This window comes from Cetorhinus maximus, chromosome 9, assembly GCF_964194155.1.
Source record: "Cetorhinus maximus chromosome 9, sCetMax3.hap1.1, whole genome shotgun sequence".
NCBI lineage: Eukaryota > Metazoa > Chordata > Chondrichthyes > Lamniformes > Cetorhinidae > Cetorhinus > Cetorhinus maximus.
The window spans coordinates 135336154-135357985 of record NC_135887.1 but is presented as its reverse complement, the minus strand read 5'-3'; the positions used below and the strand labels follow the sequence as shown (position 1 = coordinate 135357985).

Genomic DNA, 21832 nt, shown 5'->3' with positions numbered 1-21832 from the left:
CAAAGACTCATGACCTGCTGAGAGAAAAACATTTCTCATCGTTGTCTTAAATGGGTGATCCCTTATTTTTAAACACTGACCTGTAGTTTGACACTCTCCCACAAGATGAAACATCTTTTCCACATCCACCTTGTCAAGATCCCTTAGGGCTTTCCACATCCACCTTGTCAAGATCCCTCAGGGCTTTCCACATCCACCTTGTCAAGCTCCCTCAGGATCTTGTATGTTTCAATTAAGTCGCCTCTTACTCTTCTAATATCAACCTTTCCTCAGAAGATCAACCTCCCACTCCGCCTGGAGCACCATTTGCAATTTTGGTCTCCACATTTAAGAAAGGATATACTTGCATTGGAGGTGGTTCAGTGAAGGTTCGCTGAATTGGTCCCTGTTGTCTTATGATGAGAGGCTGAGTAATTTGGGCTTATATTGTCTGGAGTTTAGGCGAATGAGAGGTGATCTGGTTGAAACATACAAGATTCTGAAGGGGTTTGACAGGGTGGACGCTGAGAGATAGTTTCGGCTGGTCGGGGAATCTAAAACACGGGAGGCTCAGTCTCTGGATAAGGGGCCGATCATTTAGGACTGAGATGAGGAGAAATTACTTCACTCAGTAATTTGTGAATCAGGAGATATGGGAAGTGAGCAGGAAAGTGGACTTGAAACCCAAGATCAGCCACGATCGCATTGAATGGCAAAGCAGGCTCAACGGGCCGAATGGTCCACTTCTGCTCCCATTTCTTATGTAAGATCTTTTAGCCTTGAATTTCCCATTACCATTATTTTAATACTGCTGTTAACTCTTTTAAAGTGAATGGCTTAATGTCTCCCTTGGGCAGTCGGTTAGCTCGGTTGGCTAGATGGCTAGCCTGTCAATCAGAATCGTGCCAACAGTGTGGGATTCAATCCCTGTTCCTCTGAGGTACATTCGGGGCCTGCCCCCTCATCCTACCTGTAGTAAAAATCACAGCAGTTTGCTGTGGTTCCCAAACGAATCATCACCTAGGACCTGCCTTCAGACAAGAGAACTGAAGAGGAAGACTGTCTTCCTTAAATTAACACCGGTTAAAAAATCTCCACTTTTCCATCATGGCGGAGTCACCTCAGGATACATTATTTAGGATTTTTCACTTGTGGCATTATTTACATCAAAATAGCTGTTGATAGGTTTTAGGCTGAAATGAAATTGGGATTTTGACACTTCAATTTTTAACTAGCTCAGGTCACAGCTCGACACTTTTGTTTTTTCATCTGTTGCTATTTTGCTGTCCATTCAATTTTCTTCCTCTTTGTTAATTTCTTGCTCATCCTTCACTGACTTTTAAAATCCACCCTGCTCTCAGTCTTACTATTCTTTTTGGTAACATTGGAAGACTTTTAATTTACTACCATCCTTTACATCTCTAGTTAACCATGACTGCACCACTTTTCCAATACAGTTTTATCTCTCTAAACGTTCCCCATTGCTTATATATTGCGATATTTTTAAATCTAATTTCCCAATCCACCTCAGCCAACTCACCCTCATTTTCTGTAAATGCTTTTGTGTAAAATTAAAACACAAGTTTCAAACTTAACTACATCACTGCTTAACACAGGAGCATTGACAGCAATTTTGTTTTATTCCTTCATGGGATGTGGGCATCGCAGGCAAGACCAGCAATTGTTGTCCAGCCCTAATTGCCCTTGAGAAGGTGGTGGTGGTGAATCACCTGCTGAATCATTGCAGTCCATAGTGCTGTAAGGAAGGGATTTCCAGGATTTTGACCCAGCAACAGGGAAGGAACAGCGATATGTTTCCAAGTGAAGATGGTGTGTGGCTTGGAGAGGAACTTGCAGGTGTTGGTGTTCACATGCATCTGCTGCCCTTGTCCTTCTAGGTAGTAGTGGTCGCAGGTTTGGAAGGTGCTGTTGCAGGAGGATTGGTGAGTTGCTGCAGTGCATCTTGTAGATGGAACACACTGCTGCCATTGTGTGTTGGTGGTGAAGGGAGTGAATGCTTAAGGTGGTGGACAAATGCCAATCAAGTGGGCTGCTTTGCCCTGGCTGGTGTTGAGCTTCAATGTTGTTGGAACTGCCGTCAGCCAGGCAAGTGGAGAGTATTCCATCAAACTGTTGACTTGTGCCTTGTAGATGGTGGACAGGAAGTAGCACATGCACCTGTGTCCTGGCTGATCTCATTCAGGTGGATTTGGGTTGAAACTATGAGCCTTCCTGTTCTGCATGGATTAAGTACTTACTAGACATGTTGAGCCATTGCTTTTAGACCTGGCTTTTAGACAGGATGGGATGGTGGAGTATTGGCCTGCTCTGCATGGAGGATAATGGCCGCACAGCTGGTTGGGCTGAATGTCTTATTCCCTTACACTTTTGATGAGGGTGCACCAGCAATTGGATGTTATAAACAGTGAACCTGTAAACTAATGTCTACCGTCTTAAGTCTGCCACCATCACACACAGTATGTTCAGCATGGCAATTTATAGTGTTGGTGAGATACAACAATATTGGTATAGATGTGCAGATACTGAGTGAGATTCTCATCTCCAGCAATCTGTCAAAACTTGCTTGACAATTGACAAGTGCCATGTGAACCATGTTTTGATGCTTAGTCACTAAGCTTATAATATTTCCACCAAAATGGCTGTAAACAACAAATAAGTCAGTGATTAAGCTGTTCATTGAATGGTTATCACCCCAGCAGCAATATGTGTTGGTTGATTTAAGAGCTGGAGTTGCAAGTATATGGATTTTTGCTACACGAGACTGATAGTAAGATGTGCCATCAGTTCTCCTTTTACCTGTTGCTTACTGCTCTATAAGTTTTATAGAATAAACCTTAAGTGACACTGTGGTTATGCTTATGGCTGGATAGTTGCACAACTGTGTGTAAAGAGTATAATTGGAGATGATACTGTCCCACCAATGCACTCTGCCTATTCCCCAAACCGGTTCATGGCCATCTATCCCATCGTATAATATAATAAGACCTTATCTTGATTGGTTACTCACGAGATTCAGCTTAACTCATTATCTTGCCCTTTTAAAAAGGATGGCTTACTCCCTCTTATTAAATTGGCTAAAAAGACCAATGTTTGGATCCCCTTAACTCCTACTCAAACTACCTGTTACCATATTGCACCCAGTAATAATATGCATCATCAGATCTTCTTTTACCTGTTGCTTATTGTTTTAGAAAGAACATAAAGATTTTATAATACAATTTATTTAATTTTACTTGGGCAGCCAATCAAATTCTTTTCACAGTGGAACATAACAGAAAATGCTGGGAATATGACATAGTTTTTTTTAAATTCACTTTACGGGATGTGGGTGTCGCTGGCTAGGCCAGCATTTATTGCCCATCCCTAATTGCCCTTGAGAAGGTGGTGGTGAGCTGTCTTCTTGAACCATTGCAGTCCATGTGGTGTAGGTACACCCACAGTGCTGTTAGGGAGGGAGTTCCAGGATTTTGACCCTGTGACAGTGAAGGAACGGTGATATATTTCCAAGTCAGGATGGTGAGTGACTTGGAGGGGAACTTCCAGGTGGTGGTGTTCCCATCTATCTGCTGCCCTTGTCCTTCTAGGCGGTAGTCCAGGTATCAGTTGTCGAGGAAAGAGACAGGTTAGCATTTTAGATATGGATCTTACATCAAAACTGAAAATTAAACATGAATAAAATAAAGGGAAGGCAGTTGTGCTGAAGTATGTAGACAGAACAGCCCTGGACTGTGCTGACTAACTCATTGGTTTCAATTGAGATGACAACAGGACTCTTGTATTCTCCTCAGTGTTCTCGATCTCCATCCATTCTAGAATCCATTTAATTGTGAATTTTTCTCAGCAGTTTTTGTTTATTTCTCTGGTCAGCGTGGAGAAATGTTAACTTATAAGATGAGAAACTGTTTCTCCAGCCATTTTCGACTGAGGTGGGAGAAATCTCTTCACTCGCCAGGGTGTGAGTCGTTGGGATTCTCTCCCCTAGAGGGCTGTGGGTGCCCATTTGCTGAGTTAAGACCGAGATTGGTGGATTATGTGGGCACCAAGCGAATCAAGGGATTTGGGGATAAGGTGGACAATTGGAGATGATGTAAGATTGATCTTATTGAGCAGCCTCAAGAGACTATATGGCTTACTCCTGCTCCTATTTCTTAGTTCTTTTTACTGTTTGGCTTTTTATAATTGTGACAATTGTTGGTGAAATTTGCAATGTTATTAAAGGGCCAATGATACATTTGGCTATGTTTTTATATTAGGAACTCAAAGGCAACCCGACCTCCAAGGCTCTCTCCAAGTTTCAGAGGTTTGCCATTATATTACCCAACTTGTGTCACAGCTTCGCAGCAAAGCAAGATGTACGGCATAACTCACCCATATTTACATCAGCGAGGCTTTTTAAAATCTGTTTGTGGGATGTGGGCGTCACTGGCAAGGCCAGCATTTGTTGCCCACCCCTAATTACCCTTGAAATGGTTTGCTCAACCATTTCACAGGACAGTTAAGAGTCAACCACATTGCCTTGAGTCCGTAGTCACACGTAGGCCAGACCGGGTAAGGATGGCAGATTTCCCTAAAGGGCCCTAGTGAACCAGGTTGGTTTTTATGACCGTCATCGACAATTGATGATAGTTTCCATCACTAGCTTTCAATTCTGCAATTTTATCCTTTATTGAATTCATTGTAAATCCCACCAGCTGCCTTGGTGGGATTTGAACCCATGTCCCCAGTGGCATTCGCCTGGGCCTCTGGATTACTAGCCCAGTGACACAGCCACTATACCACAATCTTGTCACGCAGATGCTAGGGACAGTAAATAAATAACAGCATGTTGTTGACATTGCATTGGAGCTGTGAGAATGCTGTGGCATGATTTACAGCCAAGTTCCAGAGCTGTCAAGGGAAATGTTATCAGGAGATTTAGGGTGAAGAAGAGACTGAGACAGAGCGTGCTTCTCTTTAATAATGTGGTGAAGGAGAGGATTTCCTCTCAATATGAGGTTTACGATTTGGCTACAGGACGGAGAAAATCATCCTCCATTTGGATGTTTATTTCTGAGTGACGTCCGTCAATTTATGTCATATCTTCAAATAAAATGAGTGACATTTGAGAGGTTTGCCAATCTGAAGCAGTGAAATATCAGTGCAACACAAGTGATTTGAGTAAGTAAATTGTATAGAAGAAACTTTCACAATAATTATATAGAGTAAATTTAAGAGTTATATAATAATAAAAATTGACTTTAAAGGAAGGCAAGTTTCTGTCCCTGCAATGAAATAAGCCAGCAGATGAAATGCAAAATTCTAGGGCAGGATTTTCAAAGGGCCAAAAGGTCAGGACCTGGTATGGGCGGGGATATCAAAACAGTGAGCGCGAGGTCGTTTCAGGATCCTGACACTTTCAGCGCAGCTTTGAAGTTTCAAAGGGCCATCTAGAGGGAGGGAAGGGGAAAAATGCTCAGCACCGTTTAATGGCCGTTAAACTCCCAAGGGTTTGCCCATTCAGGATTTTCATTTGTTTCCCTGGTGAGCCCGTACAGTATTGTACATGTTAGAGCACAGTTGCAGTATTCGTCAAGGTGCCCAACTAAGTTTATTTGTATTTGTTTCAAAATCAAACTTGAGAGGCCAACCAGCACTGGGACGAGCGCTGCGCCTTTACCTGTCCTCCATGGCTGCTTTCCGCCATGTTTGACCTCCTGGTTGTCCGAGCAGCTTCTTGCTCTAATTGGCAGGATAGTGACAGTCCCCAACATGGCTGCCGCTTGCCTTTGCTGCCGATGTCGATCAGGCAGCTCTTAGAGGTGCTCGGCGCCACTCATTGGGCATTGAGCCCATCCCTTGGCCGATTAGGGCATTAGCATTTAAAAATTGTGTTGCAAATTGACGCAGCTTAGGCAGGGGAGTGGGATCCAGAATTCATCCAGGCGTCGTGGTCGGTACCGGGATTTCAACTGGGTGTCAGGTTCCAGCCCCTAGAATCGGTGTCGTATTTTAACCAACTTCAGCTTCTGCATCTTGTTGTTGTTAAGTACTCCTTACTACCTTGTGTACAATGACATTGGTAAGAGCTACTTAAACTGAATTATAAGGAGTTCATCCTGACATGTTTAATTTGTGAAAACACAGTGTAGCTGACAGCAGGAATGGGTGATGTTTAGCTCTCTTCACCATTTGGCAGATTGAATTGATCTAGCTCAATATAGTATTAAGTTATGTCTATGATATCTGTCTTTCAATTTTTCTGTTCAGTAATTGGATAGAACTGAGATGCAATGGGAGGAACACACAGACTATGTGAGTGGAAGAAAAATAAATCTTTGTCTTTTCTCTAAAAGCTATGACAGCCCACAGCAAAGCCACAATTTGTATAAGATTGCCCTTGAGATTAAAGATGCTGTCCATTTCCTTTCCTGTTGGAAACGGTTCCTAAACAGTAGCAGATCCAAAATAATGAACAGCTTTAAAGAGATCTGGAGCACATTTACTTTATAAAATCCTCTTTCTTTTCTCAGTGAAGAGAAAGCCATCAACGTGAACGCTATCCACAGTGTGATTCACGGTTGCTTGAAATGTCAACTTTTTGTCAGGATTTTTGAGAAGTTTGGGAAGCTATCAGGAATAAAAACAGAAAGTGCTGGGAAAAACCAGCAGCATCTGCGGAGAGAGTTAACATTTCCAGCTAACAGAATCTGAAGAAGAGTCATATGGACTCGAAACGTTAACTCTGTCTCTCTCTCTCTCCACAAGATGCTGCCGGACCTGCTGAGATTTTCCAGCACTCTCTGTTTTTACTTTAGATTTCCAGCATCTGCAGTATTTTGCTTTTATTTTAGGGACGGTTTAAGAGTTACGTTCAGGAAAATGGATTGCGGCATATTGCGCTGCTAATTTAAATCCTTTTAGTCAGATCTTTATAGTTTCAGAAATCAGTATAGGGTGAGGCTGTTGGCTGAATATGGACTTTAAGTCATTATATTCCAAAGTAAATGTTAGATTCTACAGTGCGTTCTAAATAGAACGAAAATGCATATTCTCAGTACAATTCGGATTTACTACATTGTTCCCAATTTTCTGGAGAGCTAATAAATGCCTTTTTTGTGTTATACACACCTTTTATTTTAATTTGTTCAAAGCTACTTGTATTCTGATGTAAGCTAGTTTGTGATGATAGATCAATCTCTGCAGGCTGCTATCTGGTACAATTTGCAGTTGTATAGTAGGATTATACTATATGCAACGTTAAAAGAGACACTTTCATATTGCTGGAAAGAGAGACATGTAGCTGAAGCCTTTTGTCTTGCACTCATCAGGGCAAATGCAAGGATGCCAAATTTCAAACCATCACAACAAATTATACCACAGGAGAATGAGGTGTTGATTGAGGTCAAACACACAGACAGCGCCCGTGGATGACATTCGACGCCTTTTCTCCTGCAGTATGAATTGTTGCGATCGTTTTGAAATTTGGCATTCCTGCATTTGTCCTGATAAATGCAAGGCGACAAGCTTAGACAACACGTCTCTCTTTTCAGCAAAATTCAAGAGACCCCTTTCACTTCACGTTTTCGATCTGTGTAACAATTGACAGCAGAATGGAGTGGTTGTTAAAGCATTTTCTGCTTTTTCAGATATGAAAAAAAAGTCTTTCTAAGGGGCAGTTTTCTTTTTGGTCAGCATACCATACAAAACCTTCCAACTTCACAGAGCAATAGCCTATAATCTATTTCAAAAAGTCAAAATAAATTGAGGGCAGCATCAGCCTGGCATACAGGAGTTAGATGGCAGTATGGCTGGTTGAAACCCAACCCATTTTTACCCCTTCTGAACAAGCATGAGTTACAATAAAACCATAATGTGAAGATTCACATTATTCTAATGGGCATTATTGGACCTCATTTCTTTGAACCTTCTGGCAAACAGGTTTATTGTGTCAACATAGAGCTACACGTTTTGTTTATTGGTACTTGCTATTGGTTGCTGTATCTGATTCTTGTACACATACGCTTGGAAAATGGAAAGATTTCTTTTTCTAGCTGGCATCTGATTCTTATATAGAGATGACTAAATTGTAACAGGCTGTTAAGCTCAACCAAGCTCTTTTGGTATTTATCCTCCACCCAAGGCTGTAATTCTAATCCCACACACACACAGAAGACCCTGATAATAAATGTATTACTGAGCGATTCTGGTACTTTGCCACGACTTTATCTCTCAGTAACGTTCCATTGTGTTCACGAGAATGATTTTTTGTGTCTGTGCAGGTGTAACAGGATCAGGAAGTATTGAATGCTCATGTGGCAGGAATCATTTCACATGCGCAGTGAGTGCCTTCGGCGAATGCACCTGTATACCTGCCCAGTGGCAATGTGACGGGGACAATGACTGTGGAGACCATAGCGATGAAGATGGCTGCAGTAAGTAACCAATTCACTTACAGAAAACGAATCCGTATGCTACGCTCAGACCTCACTGGGTTAAATCTTGGTTAAGTTGGGTTAACTTGCTGCAGTGGTTTTGGTAAAGTTATTGTTGCAGTTGAGTTCTCTCTTTCACTCTTTTTCTTTCTGCCTCTCGGTCTCTCTGATACTTTAATTATTATTTTAACAATACAATCTTTTTGTTAGCTATTTTCCTGTGAATTTTCATTATATATTCAGTATACAATTTTCATTATAGTATGCTCTATATCATCAAGAATGATCTGGTGCTTTGGAATCTGAATTTGTAATTGTTTCATATCCAATACGTCCAAACAGACTGAACTTGAAGGTGGTAAGTGGCCCTACAGCACACAGAAAATGGATGGCTTGCTTACACTTTGTGATCATGACCATTACATGATTAAGTTTTATATGATTTGGAATTCAAAACTGTGGAGGACCAACACCCACGTATACAATTTGAAAAAGGCCGACAACAAGGGTATGAGGGAGAAACTCTAAACAGATTGGTGCCTCTGTTGATGATTATGGGATTCCTTGAAAGGCGTGAAAGACAAGTACAAACACATAACTAGCAAAAGTAACCTCAAAAACTATGACTGTTGAATGGATTGGCAAGATGATCAAAATGAAATAAGAAAGAGAAACGGGCTTCACAGGTCCTGCAGAAAAGTATGTCGGGCACCACTGGGAGAAAATGCAAGAAACCTCGGAAGCACAGAAAGCTTACCACAGGGTAAAGAAGCACCTAGGGTAGCTCAGGATGCTCAACACAATTGCAAGAAATTCTAAAATGCTAAGAAGAGTTGAAAACCTTGAAGACTGCTCATGGAAGCATATGTTGGCATGAGAACAGGATGGTAAATGTTTTCATTGGTTACTTCTTTGAAACCTGAAAATTACAGTCTTTTCCTCCATTAAAGGAGATGATCAAGATATTCAGACTTTTACATGAGGTGACAAATAGGTTTAAAGGGTTCAAAAGAATCAAAGCCCCCAAGGAAGAATGTCATCGATTCCAGGATACTAACAATGATAAACGATGAAAGATAAGGTTCTAACAATGATCTGCATTCGGTTCTGGTTTTTTTTAAAAAATTTTATCCGTTCATGGGGTGTGAGTAATCCAGAGGACCAGGCTAATGTTCAAGAGGGCAGGGGTTCAAAACCCACCACAGCAGCTGGTGGAATTTAAATTCAATTAACAATAAATCTGAGGTTAAAAAGCTAGTCTCAGTAATGGTAACCATGAAATTATCATTTTTTGTTGCTGTTAAAAACCCATCTGGTTCACTAATGTCCTTTCGGGAAGGAAACCTGCCATCCTTAACTGGTCTGGCCTACATGTGACTCCAGACGCATTGCAACATGATTAACTCTTAATTGCTCTCATGGCCAGTTAGGGGTGGGCTCCAACTAGTGGCCTTGCCAGTGATGCCCACATCCCACAAATGAATATTGAAAACAAATGAACTCTTGTTGCAAGAACTTCACCAGCAAACCCTCTCACACTTCACCCAGGTGCCCTTCCTTCATATCAACATTTGGAGAGGTTTGAACAGGATGGGTAGGGCCATCAGAGACATTGATTTGCTTGTTTCAGGTCAACGACTGTTCATCAGAACTGGAAAGGGTTAGGTTTGTCATATTATCCCTCCTACCTTCCACCTTATCACAATTTGTTCTTGTTCCCCTTCCCTCTTATCCCTGCTTCTGGACTTGCTTAAACCCTGTTACATCTCTTAATCCTTTCCAGTTCTGAAGAAAGGTCATTGACCTGAAATGTTAACTCTGTTTCCCTCTCCATAAATGCTGCCAGTCCTGCTGTATATTTCCAGCATTTTCTGTTTTTATTTCAGATTTGCAGCACCTGCAGTGTTTTGCTTTGATCCTCTTCCCCCCTGTTCATTATATTTCTACCAGTTAAGATCACCGCAGATTAAGAACTGAACTTTCTGATCTATAAATTAAGGGAGATTTTACTCTGCTCTGTACTTGGGTAATTAATATACAACAGGCACAGGGAGAGGCGACAGAGGCCCAGTATGTCAGAGCTTGGCCCCCATTGCACTTTGGAATTTCCTTGGGCCCTATCTCTTTAACAGGCCCAGGCTCAGAGCAGCCATTCTACTGAGGGGTGCGGACACTCGAGTCTCCTCCCTGATTCTGCTGTCAGTCCACTTGTTGGGCGCCCATGAAAAATTGGCGCCTGGCCTCCGCTTGGGACATCAGCAGCCAGAAGGCCATGGTCTCAAACTTGCAGATTTTTAGGCGCGAGGTCCGGCAGGAGAACATTAAACTTGGGCAGTTGTCTCTTCTTGGGTCGCAGGTCCACAGTTGAGCTTCCATAGAAGAAAAAACTACACTCATATGTTCAGTGTTACTCTGGTGCTTTTACTCACTCAACCATCTGGAGCACTTCTCCCTACAAGTCAAGAATATAAACTTGAACATTACAGACAGATAATATCTTTATTTTGTTTGGACTTACTGTATTTTTAATTCAATTCATTACAACATTTTTCAGTTATTCATGCATAGCCACTAAAAATGCAAAAATGAAATTTCTGTGGAACAGTTGCATGTTTTCCTATATATATATACATATATAACATATATATTGTATATATTATACATATTATACATGTAAAGCATTAATGAACACTGGTGTGTTTGAACCTACTGCTCTGCACTACATTACAGTGAAAACCCATTAGGAAATTTTTAATAATGCAGAAGCCTTCTTTAGATTCAAGGTAGTTTTTAACATGGTGCTAAATAATTTAATATATAAGCTGACCTAATTCCAAGTTATGCCTGTAAATCTCGACAGTTTGTCATTTCAGGCCTTCTCAAGGAATTAAATTAAAATGAAGTTGATCATTTTATGGGCTTTGGTGGGTATATCAAGAAGCTGATGAAATATTCATGTTCTGAATTTTGTGGGAAGGTGCTATCGTTTAATTAAAACAAATGGTCTCAAAACTCAACAGGTTTGTTTCCTTTATGAGGCAGTGGAAGATATGTCACTGTATAAGTAATCCATTATCAGACTGTTGCCCCTGTCATTCTAGTATGAATAGTAATGATAGCTCCACTGTAAATACATTGTGAACTGAACCAAAATGACCTCTGTGCTGCAGTGGCTAAGAAGCTTATTTCATACTGCGATTGCTTGTCTTTATCCCATCTGCCAGCAGTGTTTGCAAATCTCCAGCTGCGATGGTTCTCAGCTTTTTATTGTGTTAGAAATCTCAGGCTGGCAGAGGGTGGCTTTGTGACCCTTTATAGTCAGTGCTGAGACTGGGATTAGAAGTGGATTTGGACATCATGGGGCAGTTTGTGGCTAGTTTTGTTGGCAAAAAATAAAACTCAGGTGTTTATTGTAATGCCAATAGCTGGAGATGATGGTGGGATGTTACTGTTCACTCAGGGAGCCCACATTGCTGGGGTAACAGGCACTTTCACATGTGTGTTGTAGTCTGGAACTATGGTAGGGGCTCCAACTTTCCTTTCCATCAAATGGCTGACCAGGAATTTCCTCCTGCTCTTACTGTCTGCCATTGGCATATGTCAGAAGTTAATACTCAACCTATTTGGCCACATTATGAACACACCTCTCCATCGCCATCTCAGAGCTTCAAGACTCAGAGATAGGGATGCTACCCACTGCGCCACAAGACCTCCTTAAAATAGCTGCGATAGTGACACGATACTAATGGAATAGAATTTCTTCTCACTTGTTGGACGGAGCGAGAGGAAATCAGGTGAGGAAGATCACACACCCTTAAGTGTATGAAGGAAAACTGGTGGGTTGTCTTCTCCCTTTTCTCTCTAGGCCCTCCCCAGGTGATACTTAATAACCGGGCAGTTAAGAGGAGAATCTACCACAATAAAACTAGAACAACTGCTGCAGGGTCATTGGAGAGCATTCATAGTTCATCCTGCCTTTCATTCTTAGTGATCTTCCAGAAATAATCGTGCTTGTTATTGGCAGCTTTCCCATTGGGGGGTGGTTGAGGGTGGGGTGGGGTGCATTCTGGCATGGCCGCACATGTTAAAGGGAGACCCATTTTGTTCTATGTTGGACCTTGCAAAGCATTTTTTTAACGCAATTTTGAGAAGCCTGTAGCCAGGTCTCCTGGTTTATAGGTGATGGCACAGAGGCACTGGTGGAGAAGGTTGGGAAGCTAGAAAGAGGAACTGTTGCCCACAGATGGTCATATGATGCTATGGCAAATTACACAGAAGCAGTGGAATCTGGTGTTAGAGAATGCTTCCATTACCTAGAAGGTAAGCAGGAAGAAATCTAATGGCCTGACCAGCGTCACTAAGGTACATATCCCAACCCTGTCTGCAGAGCCTTGCAACATTCGCCAATAGCCCCAGCACTACCTGCATTTTTTTCGGTTGTATGCTGTTATTTGAGTTGTCAGCTTTATAAAGGATTGTCACCAGTTTTGATTTCTGTATTTTGGTACGTGTGCTAACTAAATCACTGATTGATGACAATTGTATTCACAATCTGGCCTAACTAGCGTTTTATACAGCTCCAACATAACCTCCCTCCTCTTGTATTCTATGCCTCGGCTAATAAAGGCAAGTATCCTATATGCCTTCTTAACCACCTTATCTATCTGTGCTGTTGCCTTCAAGGACCTATGGACATGTACACCAAGGTCCCTCTGATCCTCTGTACTTCCTAGGGTCCTACCATTCATTGTGTACTCCCTTGCTCTGTTCGTCCTCCCAAAATGCATTACCTCACTTCTCAGGATTAAATTCCATTTGCCACTGCTCTGCCCATCTTACCAGCCCATCTATATCACCCTGTAATCGAAGGCTTTCCTCCTCACAATTTATGACACCATCAGTTTTCATGTCATCTGCGAACTTACTGATCATACCTCCTACATTCACGTCTAAATCATTAGTGTACACAACAAACAGCAAGGGTCCCAGCACCAATCCCTGTGATACATCACTCATCACAGGCTTCCAATTGCAAAAACAACCTTCGACCGTCACCCTCTGTCTCCTGCCACTAAACCAATTTTGGATCCAATTTGCCAAATTGCCCTGGATCCCATGGGCTCTTACCTTCTTGGCCATTCTCCCATGCAGGACCTTATCAAAAGCCTTACCGTAGTCCATGTAGATTATATCAACTGCACTACCCGCACCTATACAACCTCCTTGAAAAGTTCAATCAAATTTGTTAGACATGATCTCCCCCTGACAAAGCCATGCTGACTATCCCTGATTAATCCCTGCATCTCCAAGTGGAGATTAACTCTGTCCCTCAGAAATTTTTTCAATAGTTTCCCTATCACTGATGTTAGACTCACTGGCCTGTAATTAGCTGGTTTATCCCTACTACCCTTCTTGAATAATGGCACCATATTCACTGTCCTCTGGCACCTCTCCTGTGGCCAGAGGGGATTTGAAAATTAGTGTCAGAGCCCCTGCTATCTCCTCCCTTGCCTCACATAGCAGCCTAGGATATATTTCACCTGGGCCTGGAGATTTCTCCATTTTATGCTCGCTAAAACCACTAATACCTCCTCCCTTTCAATGCTAATTCGTTCAAGTATATCACAATCTCCCTCCCTGATTTCTACACCTACATCGTCCTTCTCCATAGTGAACACAGATGAAAAGTAATCATTTAAAACTTCACCCATGTCCTCTGGCTCCACGCACAGGTTGCCACTTTGGTCCCTAATGTGCCCTACTCTTTCCCTGGCTATCCTCTTGCCCATAATACATTTGTAAAATGCCTTGGGATTTTCCTTTATCTTGCCCGCCAGTGTTTTTTCACGCCCCGACTTCGTTCTCCTAATTACTTTTTTAAGTATCCCCTACAATTTCTATACTCCTCTAAGGCTTCTGCTGTTTTCAGCCCTCTGTATCTGCCATAAGACTCTTTTTTACCTTATCCAATCCTCTATATCCCTTGACATCCAGGGTTCCCTGGACTTGTTGATCCTACCCTTCACCTTTACAGGGACATGTTGGCCCCGAATTCTCACTATTTCCTTTTTGAATGACTCCCACTGGTCTGATGTAGACTTTCCTACAAGTAGCTGCTCCCAGTCCACTTTGTCCAGATCCTGTCTTATCAGATTGAAATCGGCCTTCCCCCAATTCAGAACCTTTATATCCGGTCCATCTTTGTCTTTCTCCAAAACTATCTTAAATCTTACAGAGTCATGGTCACTATCCTCGAAATGCTCCTCCACTGACACTTCTACCATTTTCCTGGCTTTATTCCCTAAGATTAGGTCCAGTACCGCCCCTTCTCTTGTAGGACTTTCCACGTGCTGGTTCAAAAAGCTCTCTTGGGTGCACTTTAAGTATTCCGCTTCCTCTAAGGCTTTCAAGCTAAGACTATCCCAGTTAATATTGGGGAAGTTGGAATTCCCTACTATTATTACGCTATTATTTTTACATTTTGCTGAGATTTGCCTATATACTTGCTCCGCTATCTCCCGTTGACTGTTTGGAATCCTGTAGTACACTCCCAGCAAAGTGATTGCCCCCTTTTTATTTTTAAGTTCTATCCATATGGCCTCATTTGAGAAACCTTCTAAGATACCATCCCTCCTTACTGCAGTAATTGACTCCTTGATCAATAGTGCAATAGTGCCACCTCCTCTTGTACACCCCACACCCCTGTCACACCTGAAGATTCTATACCCTGGAATATTGAGCTGCCAGTCCTGCCTTTCCCTCAACCATGTCTCTGTGATATCAACAATATCATATTCCCATGTATTAATCAACGTATTTGATTCATCTGTCTGACTTGTAAGACTCCTTGCATTAAAATAAATGCAATCCAGCCTTGCATTATTCCCTTGTGCCTTAACAGGTCTATATTTCCTCTGCCTTCCAAACTGACTTAGTTTCTCTTCTCTATTTTCGGCTGTGCATCAACCTCCACTATATCTCCACTCTGTATCTCATCCCCCTGCCAAATTAGTTTAATACCCCCTTCCCCCACCAACAGCACTAGCAAATCTCCCTGCAGGGGCGTTGGTCTCCTTCCAGTTCAGGTGCAACCCATCAGACTTGTACAGACCCCACCCTCACCAGAAACAGACCCAGTGATTCAGGAAACTAAAGCCCTCCCTCCTGCACCATCTCTTCAGCCACACATTCATCCTCTCAATCCTCCTATTCCTATACTCACTAGCTCGTGGCACAAGAAGTGACTCAGAGATTACAACCTTTGAGGTCCTGCTTTTTAATCTGCTACCTAGCTCCCAAAATTCTTGTTGCAGGACCTCACCCCTCTTTCTACCTATGTTGTTGGCACCAATATGAACCACGACCTCTGACTGTTTGCCCTCCCCCTTCAGAATGCCCTGCAGCCGTTCTGTGACATCCTTGACCCTGGCACCAGGGAGGCAACACACCATCCTGGAGTCACGTCTACGGCTGCAGAAGCACCTGTCTGCACCCCTCACTATTGAGTCTCCTACCACTATTGCTCTTGCTTTCTTACTCCTCCCGCTTTGTGCAGCTGAGCCACCCACAGTGCCGTGAACTTGGCTCTGGCTGCACTCTCCAGGAGAACCTTCACTCTCACTGTTTTCCAACACTGAAAAACGGTTCTTGAGTGAGATGCATTCTGGGGCTTTCCTGACTACCTGCCTGCCTCCCTTCATCTGACTGGTGGTTACTCATTTCCTCTCAACTGCACTTCCTTAAGCTGCGGAGTGACCACATCTAAAGAAGTGCTATCCACGTAACCCTCAGCCTCGCGGATGGACCGCTGTGTCTCCAGCTGAGGCTCAAGCCCTGAAACCTGCCGGTCAAGCCGGTGGCTCTTCCTGCACATGTGGTCATCCAGACTGCAAGGTGTGTCTAAGGATTCCCACAAGCTGCAGGCCGCACAATACACGGGACTGAGCTCCCTTGCCATACTTTTTGTTTGTTTTAATTAAAAGACCTGTGGCACTCCACTAGTTACAGGTTGCCATCCTGAAAAATGCCCCCTTATCCCAACTCTCTGTCTTCTATTAGTTAGCCAGAACTCTATCCCTGCTAATATACCACCCCCAACACCATGGGCTCTTATCTTATTAAGTAGCCTTATGTGCAGTACCTTATCGAATGCCTTTTGGAAATCCAAATATATTACATCTACTGGTTCCTCTTTATCTATTCCTGGCTTGCTACCTCCTCAAAGAATTCTAATAAATTTGTCAGGCATGATTTCCCTTTCATTTAGCCATGCTGACTCTGTTTGATTATATTATGCATTTCTAAATGTTCTGTTATTACATCCTTTATAATAGACTCAAACATTTTCCCAATGACAGATGTGAAGCTAACTGGCCTATAGTTACCTGCATTTTGATCCCTTCCTTTTTGCATAAGGGTGTTACATTGGCAGTTTTCCAATCCTCAGAGACAATCATGTTACTGCGGAAGATGAGACAGTGAACCATCTGAAATATTATTCAATCCTTTATTCTATTTGGAACAAAACTACACATGAATAGATCAGCCCTCAAAGGAATACATAATTTGCATTTAAATGACGAGGGGACTGCAGCTGTTAGTGATATAGGAACTTAGTCCATTCCAGCACCTCATGCCTGTTCTGCCATGGCTGATCTATACCTCAGCTCCATCTTTCACCTATGTCGATTTATACCCCGATCCAATAAAAATTCTGTCAATTCCAGTCTTGAACTTTCCAGTTGAAAATCTTGATACAGTATCCACAGCCGTGTAGGGGGGGAGAATTCCACATTCCCATTGTCTTTTGTGTAAAAACAAAAAGTGATTCTTAATTGCACTCCTGAATGGTGTAGCTGTAATGTTAAAATGTTGCCACTATTGCCCCGCTATTTTGGCAATGTATTGACACCGTGGAACCATCGTGCTTCAGCAATCACCTCCCGCCCTGTGTACCAGTCCACACTCTGCTCTCTCCAGCTCTGGAACATTCTGGCCATCCCTCAGTCCGCTCCGCCACCAGTGGCGTACCCTGGCTCTGGAATTTTCTTCCTACTTCTCAACAATTCTCACCACCTTCAAAAGTCTCCTTAGAGACCTGAATCTTCAGCCAAAGCCTTAACCCGCTTTGTGACCTTCCCAAGTCAGTGTCCATCTGCAAACCGTTGGGCTGAATTTTACCGGCTGCCAGGAGGAGGGATGGGAAAAGTGGGAGGCTGGGAAAATCTCTGGGAGCCAGCTCGGATCAGCTCCCCCGATGCGATCGCACGGTTGGGGGCATTTTAGTGTCAATGGGGATCAGAAGTGGGCAGACCTGCCCACCCCAGAGGCGGGCAGCCAGTTTTTGTATGTACAAATTCTATTTAGGGCTGTTTTGCCATTGCCTTTGGCACTTTATCGTCCCCCCACCCCCCGCAACTGCATGGGGAGGCTACCGGCTGGATGGAGGGGCCTGGGCAGGGGGGCGGCAGCACCCTGGCCCCCAACGATATCTCCGGTGGTGGGGGGTTCCCCTCCAGCTCTCGGGCCTTCGATTATTTTCTGTCCCACCTGCCCTCAGCTTCGGGCCCCCCCCTCCACCTGCCTCCCTCAGCAGCGGCCGCCACCTCCGGTGGTGCCGCTGACCCTCCGATCGAACCAGCAGCTCCTGGGGCCAGGCCACTGCACCGAGCAGGACGGCAGCCACGCGATTGGCCGATGTCCCGTAAACCTCACACGGCAGTCCCGACATTCGCCTGCGTGTGGCGGCGCCGCACATTCCCCCCCACCGATGTTGGGGCCTCGATGCAATCGGTAAGCTGGCCTGTTGCTTTTGAAATGCTGGGTCTGTCTGCTTAACCACTGACTAAACGCAAGCTTCAAAAAGTAACAATAGAATGTGCACTTGCAAGTTTGATGTAATGATGCTCTATGCGGACAGACGTTCATGTGCATAAAAAATAACAATTAAAAGCGTTGGGTTTAAGTGTTGAGGGCGAGGCATTTCAAATTGACTTTTAAAGAATATTTCACTTTTTATTGTTCTCCAGTTTGGCCTATAAGTTTAAAATGTGCAGTCACGTAAGCTGCCCCCTGTCAAATACACACAAAGGGCCCAGCTATGTTAAAGTTGTTTGAGTACCATTGCTGAGTTGCTTTATGTTTTATGACCCATTCGGATGAAGTAATGGTATCACCAGGACAAGGAGGTGAAACAGGAGCCAGAAAATCATCCCACCGTAAAACTGCCTTCGTTGTTAATAATTAAGATGAGGCAACTTAAGCACTTTATGTTTTCACCCTCCCTAAATCAAGGGATGCTCAGGCATCGTTGAGGCTGACTGACTAATTCAACACACTCCTACCGTGAATGCATCATTGTCACACTATACAGTATACTTACTGACTGAAGCATTGGAAAGCTTTTAGAAACTGATTTGTTAACAAGGAGTATGGGCCTGAACTTCTGAGCTCCAGGGCAGTGTAACGAGCGGGGTAACCCCCCCCACAAAGAATCGCTGGGTAACCACATTCCCCCCCCTCCCCGACCCCCGGAAGTTCCCAGGTAAGGTTTGCATGGCAATTGCCTGGGAAGTACAAACTTCCGATGGGCCCGACACTGGGAACCATCTGAAAATGCGACTTAAATTGCAAACTTCTAGTGATTCCAATTGTTCGATATCAAAACCTTCCCAGAACAAGTTAGAAGAATTAAAACTTTTTTGAGCTTCTGGGTAATTATTGTACAGACCCACACTGACCCCACCCCCCGCCGGCCCCTCAACAGGACCCACTCCACCTCCCCCATGGTCCACCCCCAACCACCCCCACAGGACTCCACTGAACACCCAGGAGACTCCCCCACCCCCCCTGACTACTCCCCCTGTCCATCCCCAACCCCACCCTCACTGTCCAACCCCACCCCCCCGAGTGCCCGACCACCCCCCCACCAAATTCTAACCAATTACCTGATGAACCTACCTTCTCCCCAAGCCGCTGGTGCTGTAAAAAAGGGGACGTGGCCTCCTTGCCTCCGACTCCCCAGCCCTGGACTGAAGGCCTCAGGAGCGCGTCCTGACCTGCACAGTCCTCACCCGGCCTGAGTTGGAAGCTCGGGTGAGGCAGGCTGGGAGAGGTTCCAAGGTAAAAAAAGTGATTGCCGCTCTGTGGAAGTTCAGGCCCCAAATGTTTTTAAACAAAACACTGAAATCCCTTTTTAATGGGTTCATTATGTTTGTAGATCTATACTGAAAAAGTGACAGATTGTGGCTTAACGGTTGATACATATACAAACATTCCATCGGGTATTAGCTCTGGCTCTGGGGCAGCACTCTCAGCTCTGTAAGAAGATTGTAGGTTCAAGTCACGCTCCCAATATCTGAGCACAAAAATCGAGGCTGACACTTCAAGGCCACATCGGGGGAGTGCGCCACCATTGGGAGATGCCTTCTTTCAGCTGAGGCATTAAACCAAAGTCCTGCTTGTCCCCTCAGGTGAACGTGAAAGATCCCACGCCTCTATTCCAAGAAGAGCAGGGGAATTCTCCTGGTGTTGTGGACAGTAGTTATCACTTAGCCAACTTCACTGAAAACAGATATATCTGGTCACTATCGGATTACTGTTTGTGAGGACTTTTTTTTATTATTCGTACAAGGGATGTATAGACCAGCATTGATTGCCCTAATTACCCTGGAGAAAGTGGTAGTGAGCTGACTTCTTGAACCGCTGCAGGCCATGTGGTGTAAAACACCACGGGGTGGGGAGGGAGTTCCAGGATTTTGACCCAGCGACAGTGAAGGAACATGATGTTCATAAATTGGGTGCCATGTTTCTCTATGTTACAGCAACGACAACCATACTTCAAAAGTACTTCATCGGTTTTAAGGGGCTTTTAGATATTCTTTGATCATGAAAGGTGCTATAGAAATGTTTTTTTCTGTACGTGGTTGGGGGAGACCTACCCTGAGACAATACAGACCCAGGCCGCGTCAGTGCCGTTTGATTTCCATCTCTTTAATGTTCCGAGTGTTACTGCCCATAGCGCACCTGAAAACATTCCCCAGCAAAGTGAAACCCATCTTCTTCAAAGCACCTCAGGCACAGAGCTGTGCTGTAATTATCCATGTAAACCTCTGAAATGGATATGGTGAGTGTCTAACCGCAAAAGTGATGTACCTTTTTACTTTGAAGTATGTAATAAACACACAGTGAACACTCATCAGTGTGTTTTGACCTTCTGGCTAGTGTATTTCTCCCAACGCTGTAGCACAATGTGCAACATAGTTTCTCAGGACGTTGATGGGCGGGCTTCAAAAAATGTCAAAAATAAGTTACAGGGATAGTTCCCCTGACGAACGTTGTCACAAACCCAAAGCTTAGAGTTCAGTTTGCTTCGAACAATAAACTTCAGGCTGCTGGCAATTGCTTCAGTTGCTAATGTGACAGGTGCCATCTTGGTAAATGCCCTGCAGCTCAAGAGGTTTGGGCGCATTGGATCAGCACATTTCTCGGAGCCGCTCCTTGCCCCTGCGAATAACTTGGCCGGAGGTGAGGTGGAAGCACCATTTATGAACGGAGATGGTGTTTGCGCCTGGGCAGGCTTTCGTTGCACTCCCTCCCTCACTTTGTGTGCCAGCCCCATTGCCAGGTTGGCAGTGCTCTCTTGCCTCTGAAGATTGTGGGCTGGATTTTCACGCCCGAGGTGGGTGGGGGGTGCGCAGAGTTGGGTAAATTTCCCGCATCGCCGCACCCGCCTTGGGGGGAAAAAGTGCCCCGGATGGCAGGCTCTTTGTTCCGGGGGGTGGGGTGGGGGGGGGGGGGGGGGGGGGGTGGGGGGGTGGGGGTGCGTACTGGAGTTGGGCCTGCCAATCGGGATGCAGATTGGAAGGGGCTGTCAGGCGCTGAGGCGGGGCTGCTTATCAGGTCTGCCTTGGCTCTCTGAGACTTTGTCCCAGTTGTGTTATTCAATATTAGGCCCTCAAGCCCCCAACCCTCGGGCACCACCACCACTCACCCATGCTAACACATGCCAATCCATGCCATTCCACTCAGCCCCAATGGCCCCTCATAGTCTCCATGCCAACCCATGCCCCCCCACTCATCCCCATGGTCTGTCATAGCCCCATGCCAAACTGATGCCAACCCATGCCCCCGACTCATCCAAATGACCCTTTACAGCCCCATGCCAATTTGGTGCCTACTCATGACCCCAATTCATCCCCATGGACTCTTAAAGTCCAATGTCAATTTTGTGCCACCCATGCCCTCCGCCCGCTTCCCTTCGACCTTACATCCTTCATGTGAACTCACCCAGTGCCCACCATGGACGGACCTCAGGAGCCATGCTGAGACGAAATGAAAAAGTTCTAAATATCTATCACAGACTTCACTATATATAAAAAAAACTATCATTCATAAAATCCCAGTTAAATCCCTCCAAGCAT

At 44.2% G+C, this 21832-nt stretch overlaps 1 protein-coding gene across 2 annotated transcripts in view; it reads left to right on the top strand.

Moving 5' to 3' along the window:
• lrp4 (low density lipoprotein receptor-related protein 4) overlaps positions 1–21832 on the top strand; it is a 415707-nt gene that overhangs the window by 176071 nt on the left and 217804 nt on the right. For both annotated transcript variants that reach the window (XM_078549559.1, XM_078549558.1), the window contains exon 2: positions 8259–8411. In XM_078549559.1, the coding sequence (XP_078405685.1) occupies positions 8259–8411 (153 nt within the window). The remainder of the gene's footprint in view (positions 1–8258; positions 8412–21832) is intronic.